Source organism: Fimicolochytrium jonesii (assembly GCF_025526975.1).
Source record: "Fimicolochytrium jonesii strain JEL569 chromosome Unknown EV422scaffold_18, whole genome shotgun sequence".
In the NCBI taxonomy this organism is placed as follows: domain Eukaryota; kingdom Fungi; phylum Chytridiomycota; class Chytridiomycetes; order Spizellomycetales; family Powellomycetaceae; genus Fimicolochytrium; species Fimicolochytrium jonesii.
The window spans coordinates 522,330-533,886 of NW_026515685.1; the positions used below are offsets into that span (position 1 = coordinate 522,330).

The 11,557-nt window shown below is 53.5% G+C and overlaps 5 protein-coding genes across 5 annotated transcripts; 2 read left to right on the forward strand and 3 right to left on the reverse strand.

Moving 5' to 3' along the window:
- Positions 1-596: 596 nt before the first annotated feature.
- EV422DRAFT_589009 (eukaryotic rRNA processing protein EBP2-domain-containing protein) lies at positions 597-2,048 on the reverse strand (the record flags this gene model as incomplete). The annotated part of the gene is made up of 3 exons (XM_053073504.1): positions 1,587-2,048; positions 1,154-1,495; positions 597-1,076 (listed from the first exon to the last, which is right to left on the reverse strand). The coding sequence occupies exons 1-3, from the start codon at positions 2,016-2,018 to the stop codon at positions 597-599; spliced, it is 1,254 nt and encodes a 417-aa protein (XP_052924152.1). The 5' UTR covers positions 2,019-2,048.
- A 713-nt stretch (positions 2,049-2,761) lies between these two features.
- Positions 2,762-3,188, forward strand: EV422DRAFT_498172 (Fcf2 pre-rRNA processing-domain-containing protein; the record flags this gene model as incomplete). The annotated part of the gene is made up of 2 exons (XM_053067997.1): positions 2,762-2,923; positions 2,991-3,188. 2 exons carry the CDS (start codon positions 2,762-2,764, stop codon positions 3,186-3,188), a joined length of 360 nt encoding a protein of 119 aa, XP_052924153.1.
- A 2,004-nt stretch (positions 3,189-5,192) lies between these two features.
- EV422DRAFT_122809 (uncharacterized protein) lies at positions 5,193-6,981 on the reverse strand. Its single transcript, XM_053064682.1, has 2 exons — positions 5,520-6,981; positions 5,193-5,367 (listed from the first exon to the last, which is right to left on the reverse strand). Exon 1 carries the CDS (start codon positions 6,867-6,869, stop codon positions 5,580-5,582), a length of 1,290 nt encoding a protein of 429 aa, XP_052924154.1. The 5' UTR covers positions 6,870-6,981; the 3' UTR covers positions 5,193-5,367; positions 5,520-5,579.
- Positions 6,982-7,889: 908 nt separating this feature from the next.
- EV422DRAFT_535708 (uncharacterized protein) lies at positions 7,890-8,843 on the forward strand. Its single transcript, XM_053070770.1, has 2 exons — positions 7,890-8,194; positions 8,261-8,843. The coding sequence occupies exons 1-2, from the start codon at positions 8,014-8,016 to the stop codon at positions 8,434-8,436; spliced, it is 357 nt and encodes a 118-aa protein (XP_052924155.1). The 5' UTR covers positions 7,890-8,013; the 3' UTR covers positions 8,437-8,843.
- Positions 8,844-8,854: 11 nt separating this feature from the next.
- EV422DRAFT_535710 (Inosine/uridine-preferring nucleoside hydrolase domain-containing protein) lies at positions 8,855-11,002 on the reverse strand. Its single transcript, XM_053070771.1, has 5 exons — positions 10,558-11,002; positions 9,960-10,294; positions 9,737-9,843; positions 9,282-9,669; positions 8,855-9,213 (listed from the first exon to the last, which is right to left on the reverse strand). The coding sequence occupies exons 1-5, from the start codon at positions 10,690-10,692 to the stop codon at positions 8,982-8,984; spliced, it is 1,197 nt and encodes a 398-aa protein (XP_052924156.1). The 5' UTR covers positions 10,693-11,002; the 3' UTR covers positions 8,855-8,981.
- Positions 11,003-11,557: the final 555 nt, after the last annotated feature.

Below are 11,557 nucleotides of genomic sequence, written 5' to 3' on the forward strand. Positions count from 1 at the left end.
GAACAGCACTTGCGACTGCCTCATTTGCCAATGCGTAAGGAATCCTCATTTCTGGAAAGCGCGCGGTGCTGCATGTTCAGCACATGTATTTGTATCATCAATCGCACCGACAAAGAAGGTTTAAAATGCAAGAAATCTTAAATAAGAAGAATAAAATATCAGACAAAAGGGGGCGCAGTAGAGGCTGGAGTAGATACAACGGTGGGATTCCGCGAATTGCGGCGTGCATGCAAGAATGTGTGCGGAAGGGGAAGTTTTCCATCGCTATGATATGATGCGAATGTGGATGTGGGGATGCAATGATGGTGATGTCGATATAGATGCGATGGTGATGCGAATGGCGTGGTGTGTCGATGATGCCCTCGCCAAGATCCTTAAAGGCCGTAGGTGCATGTTCCCCTCTCTCTCCCCTCAAAACGAGTGGAAATCATGTGATAGCGTCGGGAAGTGCGACTAGCGACCGGCAAAATGATGCCCGTTCACGCTGGGAACATGCAGGCCACGTCGTGCAGCTTTCCCAGAGTCCCTCGTTCCTAGTTCGCCTCGATGCACACAACCCCCTACGAAGCCTATGCGCGACCAAAAAACGTCATCGCTTAACGCCGGCCTCTGCTCGAACCCCTTCCACGGCTTCCACCCCTTGACCCACCCCTTGACCCGCCCCTCGAACCCCCACGTCCCCGCCCTCCACCTCTACTCGCGCCCCGCCCCCTCCCTCCACCCCCACCACGACCACCACCAACACTGCTCTTCATTCGTTTCGCGCTGAACCCGCTTAAATCGTCCACGCTGTCGGCGGTATTGCTCTTCTTGTGCCGCTTCATGCCGCCAAAGCCGAACTTCTCGTCCTTGCGTTTACGTTTGTTACCGTCGCTGCTGCCGCCACGACCCCCGCGAGAGGCCTTGTCGGCTTTGTCCAGCTCGATACCGAAATCCAGATCGTCCCCGGCGTTGCCGTCGTCGTTCGCGTTTTCAGTGGAGGCGTGTTTCCGCCGTGCGACTTTGACCTTTTCGATTTCGGACTTTTTGGTTTTCGTGCGTTCCAGCAGTTTCTCTTGTTGTACTTTCTTGCCAAACTGTTCATTTCACACGTCAATTGGAGATCAGTAAAACTGTCCGCATAAAGTCATAATATGGAGAACCACCCCCCTACCTTCTTGAGATCCCTCTGCTTCCTCGCCTTCTCTGCCGCCTGGATAGACGCAGCCTCATCCAGCAACTTCTGCCTGACCCTGGCCATGTGCTCATCCGTCTTGACCATTTCCGCGAAAAAGTCGTCCGGGCGGGAGAATGGCACACCGGCAGCCAGAATCTTTTTCCGGCCCTCTGTTGCGCCGAACAGCGCTTGCTTGTAGAACGCGAGCTCCCGTTTCAGGTCGTCATGCACGTCTGCCTGTTCGAGGTCGAGAGGCGCTGGGGAGGTGATGGATTGCGTCTCGATCCAGGGAAGGGTGGTGGGGAGGCGGATGTCTTCGAGGCGGGACAATAGTGCGACCTGGACGTGGATCGAGAGGTGTGAGTTTGTTTCTCACCGCGAACGCAAAGGGCACAAAGTTTTGGGTAAGACTATTTCGCGCCACGCATACCGTGTTGTTGGCATACACCTTCTCGACCAGCTCTTCGTCGTCGCTACCCTCTTCTCCCTTGCCCTTCATCATTTCCAGATACGCCTGCATTTCCAGTTCATCCTCCTCGTCCATTTCCTCAGCTCCATTCTCTCCCGCTGCCTCCTTCTCTTCATCCTCACTGTCAGCCGCGACAGCTACTGCCGCCGCCTTGTGCTTCTGCTTCTTCCCTCCGACCTTCTTGAGCTTCACGGCCGATGGGTCGTTCTCCTTCATCATTGCTGCCACTTCAGGGTCGACTTCCAGCTGCTGCTCCTCAATGAAGGCGTTGATGTCCGAGGCCGGGGTCACTTTGGCGGCGCGAGCGGCTTTCGCGGCAGCTCCTGCGGCCTTTGCCGGGGTCGTGGCTTTCGACTTTTGCTTTCCTCCTCCTCCTCCTGCCTTCTTTGCCATTGTTGCTTCTGCTGTATGGGGGAATGTCCTGAGGTTGGAAGTACCAACACCTCCAAAGTGCGATAATTGGGCATTGCGAAGTTCTTTCCTGTCGGGTCACGAGATCGGTCACGTGCGGATTGAATGTTAAACATTCATTCTTTTGCCCCGTTCGCAACTTCTCCGACGCTCAACCAAGTTGAACCAACGAAGCATTTGCAGCAAGCTTCCCCATCACCATGACGCTCGCAGCTGACCTCGACCTCGACTCTTTACTGGAGAAGGCCACCCGCGCTCTTCAAGAGCGCCAGGCTGCCGTCATGTAAGCACGCAAGTGACGTTTTCAAGGGAACACGGAGAACAACCGTTGACCTCATTCCACTTGCCTCTCTCGCAGCTCCCTCCAAATAGAAAACGAAAAGAAGCCCTTAGAAACCGTCAAACTCGACCCGGGAATCCAGCGGAGAGATATTGTCTACCTCGACAACAATGATAAACGAAGGGGCCCTGTCCGCCTCAACTTGGAGAAGGCGGTGGTGATAGAAACCGAGGTGGAGAAGGACAGCGCAGGAAAGCCGAAAGACCCTGTTGCGCTGTGCAGGCAGAAGGTGCAGAACGGACCCGAGAAGCTGGTGGTTCAGGCGGCACCAGAGACGCTGCCGCCGGCTTTGGATTGGGATGCAAAGAAGAAGAAGGCAGTAGGTTACGAACCTCTCAGAACAAATGATGTAGGAGGGGATGCTTATTCTTGGGCGCTCAACCAGATGACAAGGGAGACCTCTGGCCCAAAATGGTTTGACATGCCTGCGCCAGAACTGACGGACGAGATCAAACGCGACCTTCATATTCTCAAATCTCGTTCGGTGCTGGACCCAAAACGGCATTACAAGAAGGGCACCCTGAACAACCCGCCAAAGTTCTTCCAGGTAAGAACTTCTATTTCTCTACCACTTCAAGACCTCAGCAACTTTCGCTAATCATGCACCTTCTCAGATGGGAACAATCATCCAAGGCCCCATTGAATTCTACTCCAGCCGAATGACGCGCAAAGAACGCCGGGACAACATCGTCGAGGAATTGATGGCCGACACGGACTCGCGAGCGTATTTCAAGCGCAAATTCTTAGGCATCCAGGAAGAGAAGGACCAGTTCACAAAGAAGGGATGGAAGAGGCGGAAGGAGCGGAAGTAAGGGCAAATGTGCATGGAGAAGTCGTTGTGCGTAGAGTATAAATTATTCTTAGGCAATCCAGCGGGGTCCACTTGGTGTAAAATAGTGTACATAGTAAGAATAGGATGTCTCCGGCCGCTGCTCCCAATTTATTCAGCGCAACAAATGGCTCGTCGTCGGTCGAGGATGAGCTTCTCGTGGACACAAACTGTTGCGGGGCCCTACAAAGCCCGCGCGTCCCTTCCCAGATTCCCACTTTTCCCCATCTTTCGAAAAAAATGATCTTTCGGGCAATCCACTCTTTCACTCTGAGGATGAAATGCATCTCACCCCGGTCCAAGGTCCGATAGCTTAGACGGTGAGCTGCATGACTGACTTGTTACATGGGCAAAGTCTCACTTCCAGCAGATCCGCTGATCTTGCTTCTTAACAGTGGCACCCTCTCTGTACGTCCATCCACCTCGCCATCTCCAACTACTCTCCTCCCCAAAAGACGCCCTTGAGTCTACGATGCCACCAAAGTCTACCGCCGGAGCTATTACCTTGGTGGCACTTGAATCGCCCCGCGACTATCTCAACTGCCTCTTAACCTGCAAAGCCTGGAACTCGGCATTCTTCGAAAGGGAACGGCGACTCCTCAGACACAACTTCAGTGAAACCACAAGTCTCCCGTTCGCGATAATAGTCAACGAGAATCGAAGGTTCTATCCGCCAGGACACGAAGACCTCACGTACATACACTGCTTTGGAGGACCGCAATTACCTGATAATGGGGCAAGCTCGACGTGGCCTTCTAGACCTCGGAGTTTGGCTCGCGTACAATATTCAGCGAGTCCCAGAGCGGGGGATGGCTAGGAGTGGGTAACTCGTGCTAGAGGTGAGTAACTCGGGTTAGGGGTAGACTAGTTAGACAGCTGCCGAGCGGAGCGTGATAGATCCTGGTTGTAGGTATATATTGAGGTGATAAGTCGCGGGGGCAAAGACAAATGGAGGAAGCGGAGGGATCCAGAGGAAAGATGCCCTGACCGGGTTAATGCATTTCTGCGTTCCTAAGCTTCGATGCGCAAGATCACTCTTACATTCGTTTCCCCGCATGGCCCTGTGCATACATACTCTGGCATAATACGCGTTTGCTGCCGACATGATACGCGTAAACACCCACATCCAGTTCAAACTAAACTCCCATCGTACATACCACGCAAACCCGGCCGTGTGCACTGCCTCTTCTTTACCGGTCCGCACAAAAGAACCTCTTCTTTCACCGCTTCGTTCTCCATTTTTTAACTAATTTTTTTGGTTCTGTTAGAAGGCATTTTTAAGGAAGGTGAGAAGCACGTTTTGCACGGCCATTTGTCTCCATCCTGCCCGCCCACCCGCATTCAGCTTCTCTTGACCATCGTCGAAAGGGCAACTACCATCCTGCCGAATTTGAGGTACGCCGGGGTGATGCTTGGCCCGAAGTTGAACAGGAAAGGTTGATGATATTCGTTCCAGTCGTGCATTCAAGGCGAATTGCGGGGTCAGATAATTTGCAATTGAGTTGCGCATTTGACGCATGGGAGGCTGTGAAGTGGGTGCGGAAACGAAGACAAGCCCTCATAAGCACTTACACAGTGAAACCTAGCCTATTGACCAAATACCGCCAGCACTGTGTGGCGCAGAACTCACATCTTCACCGAGAAACCTTGCGAGGAGGGGGGGCCAGCAAGCTGCGAAGAAATTTACAGAACTCGTTTCCCCGACGCTCTTGTGCCATCCGCCCCGACAAACAGTTAGTGTCCGGGTTCTAGGAAGTCAAGGCCGAGGCTCTCGAGTGGATTGATGATCACCCTTTTTGGATTTGTATGCAGGTAGGGCTGGACCCAGGGTAAATCTAGAAACCTTCGCAACCATCCGCCTCCCGTCTATGCAGTCAGTGCGGATGTCATCCGCCCGAAGTAGAAAGAGACCGCCATGGCATTTCGTTGAAGCGGATATAAGTAGGAGCGCAAGAAAATCATTTATTGGTGCACAAGCTGCCTTGCGAGTCGAACTGTCAATCTCCCAAGTCAGTCAATAGATATATAGACATTCCCAACTCGTGCTTGCATGATCGTTTCGGGGTGGGAGAGAGAAGCAATTACGGGAACTATTCTACTCAGCAAGGACTCCCATCGCAATTAATCATGCTTTGAGGGTGTCATTACGAACTATTTGAGCCCTACAAACGGCCCGTGAAGTCATCCAGACTCAGTCACGCCATGTTCTTTTGTGGAGTCTTCGCAAGCTCCTATTGGGTATCGTAGTTTATAGCTGGGTTGAGTCTGGATGACTTCACGGGCCGTTTGTAGGGCTGAAATAGTTCGTAGGAGCTTATCAATAGGAGCTTGCGAAGGACTCTACAAAAGAACATGGCGTGAGTATGTTGTGCGGTCACTCAAGATCGGTGGTCAGCTCCTCGAACTCCTCCTCCATGTCAGTCGCTGGTCCCGTCCGCGCGAAACCCAAATCCAACAGACGCACTCCAGAGCTCGGGTGATAGACGAAATTTCCCTGATGGACATCTCCATGCACGATGCCGGATTGGTGTAGCGAACGCAGGCAAGCAAAGCATTCGTCAATCAGCTGAGGAGTGAGGTCCGATTTCTTCAAAGTAACCCCACAGTCTTCCAGCCCCAGGATTTTCAGCATGTTCCACACTCGAATGTACCCCAGAAAACGGGGAATGGTACGACCCTGGAGGTGTGCAAGGGCGCGATACTGGTCTACTTCATTGTCTAGCTCGGTTGAGAATTGATGGTTCTTGCTTTCGTCGACTATCTTGAAGATAACCTTTGCTCCCCGGAACGTTCCCTCCACCACCGCACCCATGCGGGCCCTGGCTCGTCCTTTGTTGAACATGACATCATTGATATCGACATCGGTGAGAATGTATGGCATTGGTGTGGACGGGCGCGAAGTTGACGGGGATGCAGAAGCGGATACCGATCGGGATGGCGCCGGCGAGGTGGTGGGCGACACATAAAACCAATTGTCGATGCAGAGTAACAGAAGAGTGGTATAAGCTTCTAAGACGGTGAAAGGGGAGCTTCTGTCGTAGCTAAATGGTCCTGCTACCTGGAGACGGCCGCCAGGCTCAGACCATTCGCGTTGCAAAAAGTATGTTTCCTCATACGTCGTGAGAACTCCGTAGCGGTGGTGGTTAAACGTCATGTACCCATAGATTTGATTGACATCGCGGCGAACTTTCGATTTGGGCTGCGCGCTCTGGTAGGTCTGAACAAGTTGGCGTAGTTTTGGAAAAGCCCAAGGGGTCTTGAATTCTATCGTCAGAATGGGTTTTTCCTCGCCACCGTCAAGAATCCGGTCCGGGTCCAAGATTACCGATTTGGTGCCCGTAATGTCGACGATGTGATACCCGGCATGGCCCAGTGCCTCAAGGATATCCGTCAAGCTCTGGTGCAAAGTACCGTCAGCAAAAGCTTGGACGTTCTGCTCAGATGAGACGGGAGTTTTAAGCGTATTATTGATGGTTCCTTGGAACAAACTTCCGCTCAGGAGAGAGCGATTCGACCGAACCGCATGGGGGAAGTCAACCCACTCCTCGATAACGCTCAAGTCGGTTAGCGGGTGTGAGGGAGTTGTTGTCGAGCTGGAAGAAAGTCGAGAGTGCCGCGGGATAGCAGGGAGAACCGCATTCTGAACAAACTGTAAAACAGACATTGACTGGTCGTTGCTCAATAAGGCTGGGATGGCGAGGAGGTTGTAGGAGCAGTTGTAGGGAGCAGAGACGAGACAGCGTTAAACGGAAGTTCGGGTTGTCAGTGAAGCGCAGGAAAATGAACGCCAACGACCTCGGCAACAGGGGAGCTCTGTCTGCGAAGTGATGGACTGAATAAAGTTCAGCTCCACAAGCACGTGCACGCCCATGGGGACTATTAAATCTGATGTTTGCTTTTTCATTTTTATAAAGGCAATTCTGGTTCCCAAATAACCCTCGCCGCCGGGATTGCTCTGTTCCTCCTTCCGGATACAAAAGAACCGCTCCTCTCGATATTGTTGCTAAGGCTGTATTTCACTTATTGACTGATGCGTTAGATCCAGGTAGCCGCTTCTCGAACGTTCTGAACATAAGTCCTACTCCGTCCTCGGAAGGTTTGTGGAAAGATACCGTTTTTTTGCAAACAGGCCCCTCCAATGACACAGTATGTTCGCCATGAGCACACCCGATAGGCACGCGACAATTTCACAGATTCTCCAGATACCCCTGCCAAGCGTATCATACTCGCCCGCAGTCGCGCCGATGGCGCTCCGGCGGCACTCTCTGGAGAAAGCGCCGGACAGTCAACGCACATGACAGTCCAACGCACTTTTCCAGAAGTCGCCGGCCTACCCGCACATCTGAAGAAGTACGGAAATTGACGGCGGCTTGGCGAGCCCGTCGCCCCCGGATATCTGGCCACCGTACACTGTAGCTTTGTTGAAAAAGTTCGTTGGACTGTCGTGTGCGTTGGACTTTCTGGCACTCACTTGTGAGTGTCCGGCTTCACGCAGCGCGGGAAGTACCGGGTCGAGTATGATACGAGACCTTTGGGACGGGTAATGGGACAACCCTCGGCCCAGCGTACATACAAGTATATAGCGGGCGTCTGGGGCTGTAGCTTGTCATCTTGTCATATTATGCCAAGCACGTCGTCCGCCGACAGTGTAATTCTTTTCAACAATACCGTCGAAAATCTGACGGCTGTAAGGTCAGTAATCGTGCACCGGTCCCTGAGATGATGAAACAGGACTTGGCTGCGAATGACTGGAGCAAAGACGCTGCCATTCCCCAAAACCCACTCAACCCCCTGAACACATCTCCACCATGCCACCCGTCCACCACTTCGTCTCCTTCAAATACAAACCCACCCTCGCCTCTCCAGAAATATCAGCCTCTGTCCGGCACTTCACGTCGCTGAACACCTCCGTCACTCGCCCGGACGGCACGCCGCTGATCAGAAGCTTCATCCGCGGCGAGAACTCCAGTCCCGAGGGCTTACACCAAGGTCAGTCAGTTCCTCTAGTGCTCTCGGACCCAGTCGTTTGAGATGATTGACATCATGGTCCGCCAGGCCACACCCATGGATTCCTCCTAGTGTTCGCGTCCACCGACGACCGGGACACGTACCTCGCGCATCCGGCACACGTCAAGTTTGCCACAGAAGTGAAGGGGATGGTTGACGGCGTATATGTTTTTGATATCAATCAGGAAGAGGCGTTTGTGGATGGGGCGGTGGTGAAGGCGTAGTTTGGTGCGTTTGGTGGGGGTCTGAGACTGATGCGATGCTTGTGTACATATATCCCGACGCGGGCGGGCTGCTCTTGCGGGCATTTTTCGAGGGGAGGAACGATAGTCTTTGAAAAGGCTGTGCGTGTTTTTGGAATTCACCGTAACTTGTGACCCAGCCGATGCGACGGGCGATGAGGGCATTCGTTTCAGTTGAGCTCCTTTTTCGTGAAGGCGTAGCGAACATGAGCGCGTGAACTCGAGGTGCGAGAACGCGTAAGCCCACGGCCCCGGCCAGGGCACGATGGATTATGTAGGATAGCGGAATGGATCGGGAAACGAGACTCAACTGGCGCATTCCATGTTTCCACCATGTTTTGTGTGATGTGAATTTGAAGAAGAATCATGGCAGACTTTGAAAAGGCAACAGGAACAAGTGATGCTAACTTCATATGATTTTCCAAATAGCAGAAGAATGAAAAGTCTATCTAAAAAAGGACACGCTCAGCTACCTACTTCCACCTAAGAATACTCCCAACGTCCTCCATTCCACCGCATCTACACCTCTAAAACCCAGTCTTAAAAGTCCTAACAAGCATCTCCTTCACCACTTCCCTATCCATCGCCAGCACAACCCTCGCATTCGGGCCCGTGCGCCCTTTGCCGTGCCCGCCCCACCAGTCCATGTGGGTCATCCCGCGCGTGTGGATGCCGTTGAGCTCGACGCCGACGTCCCAGTCTTTGTAGGAGGTGACGGAGGTGGGTTCGAGGAGAGCTGCGACGGCGTAGAGGTCCGGCCTGGGAGAAAGAGTAGATGTCAGTTTTGGGTGAGGGGAAGGGAAAAAGGGTGGGTTATGCGGACTTACATAAGGAACGAATTGGCACCATACAAATACTCCTCATGAGTATTCCTCGTGCGCACCTTCTTCCCCGTCTTCTCATCCGTCTTCACTCCTAGCTCCTCCTTCTCCACCAACACAGCAGTAGGCGTAGTCGGCCCGGGTCCTCCAAGCAACTCATGCTGCGCGCGGGAGAGCGTCTCTGCGCATTTGCTCATGGTGCGGAGGAACTTGCCGTGGGCGTTGACGGGGGAGTCTTGCGTGAGGTAGTCGAAGAAGGACCAGGGGAAGCCGTGCTCGACGGTTAGTTCCCAGGTGAGGAGGGTGATGATGGGGGTGGGGCGTGGGGGGAGAGTGGAGGCGGCTTGGAAGACGATGTGGGCGGCTTCGGGGTCGCAGTGGATGTTGAATTCGGCTGGTGCGGGAGGGATGAGGGGTTAGTTTGTTTGCACGACTTCGGATGGTAACAGATAATGTCGTACCAGCGCGGTTGGCGTTTCCCTTGCCAAACAGACATCCACCCATAATGTACAATCCCTTGATCTTTGTCAGTAGCTCAGTGTCCAGAGTAAGAGCGATGCCGATGTTTCTGAAAATGCGCCAAATGACATCATCAGTTCCCATGTCCATGTTATGAAATTGACATTCCCCCACAGACGAACGGCCTTGCAGACTAGAATGTCCCTCCCTCGACCCCTCACTCACGTCAAAGGCCCCACAGCAACAATCGTATACGCTCCCGGCCTCTCATTCACCATCCTCACAATGGCGGCGGCAGCCACCTCCTTCTGGGTTGGGATATGGCCATCTCCAGGCAACGCCAGCGCGCCGTCGTCAGTGTTATTGTTGTTGGTGGTGATGTTGCCCAATCCGTCGTCGCCATGCCCAGGCCACAGCTCCTTCTTGTGCAGACCGCGCAGGATGGGCCCGTCGGCACCGGCGTAGATGGGGATGTCTTCACGCTTGGCGACCGCGCATAGTGTCTTGATGTTCTTGACGGCTTGGGGTTGGTCGACGTTGCCGTCTACGATCGTAAAGGCCTGTCCTCATCGAAGAGAAATGAGTCAAACGATCGCTCTCGGCGTCAAACCGTTCGGCTTACAACCGCTCGCCATTCTCAAGCACTCCTATGCCTGCCGGCACAGTTGGCTCGCTGTCGCTCGCCTCTCGCTGCTGCCGGCATTCTGCTCGCTTCGCTTGGAACCTCAAGCAGTCCCTGCCCTCCTCGCTTTCGTTCGCCAGCCGCCATCCTTTCCATTCAAATCTTCCCACTCCACTGCCCCTCCTACTCCCTCAAACACACCTTAATATCGGCGGCCGGGTGTTGAAAAGCCACCAGAATAGCCGTGGCGTCGTCTATGCCGACGTCGGTATCAATGATCAGCTCGTGGCGCTCAGCCTGCGTCGCGGCGGGAGGAGTTGGTGTTGGGTCGACCATTCCGTTTGTGGGTAGCGGTGTCGAGTGAAGTTTGTTGGAGTGGATCCTGGAGAGAGGGAGACTGGGAGTGGAGGTCGTGGGAATGTAGGGGCCACTTATGGTTGCAGCTGAGCGCAAGCGGGAGGCGACTCGGTTGCCAGCCTGTGTTGTTGTTTGTGCGTTGATTTCTCGCGTCGATGCGTGCGTTGTTGTTTGTGCTGTTCTAATGAGCGGCCTAATCTAATCGACGCGGTTTCCCGTACGACCCTAACCAGAAAGTCTCTCAATTGGGGATGGGTGCGGATGGATTGGATGTCCGCGGACTGGTGAGACTTCTCCGTCGGACATTTGACACTGGGGGCACGCGATGCGTCAGCTGCTAACAGTAACGCGTTGACTTCGCGTCACGCCGCCTTTTTACCTCCCAAACGGACAGACTTCCACGAAAAAAAAAAAAAGGGAAAGGAAAAATCCGCCAGCATACGCACAGTCCATAATACCATATGCATTGGTGCGTATGACAGCTAGGTGGTGACGTTGCTGCCAATACAGCTTGAATCCTGCCGGGAAGCTTTCCGATAGATCCCACTTCATCTCGTATGTATCGGCATCACTCGACCCTCCGTACTTGCAAGCGCACAATCCGTCGCCATGGTCGAATACACTTGAATTCGCCCACAAGTTCGAGAACATCCACGAAGCTCTGCAGCGTTTTTGATGCGCCCCTCGTCATATTCGTATGCCAAGCAAGATCCTCTTGTAGACGTTGGACCACCGTCGGTTGATTTACTACCATCTGGGCTCTAAGTGTTACTGATCTCCCCAGGGCGGCGCTGTTTAACATCAAGGCTCTGAAACTCTTCCTTTACGGCCTTCGAAGGTTTTC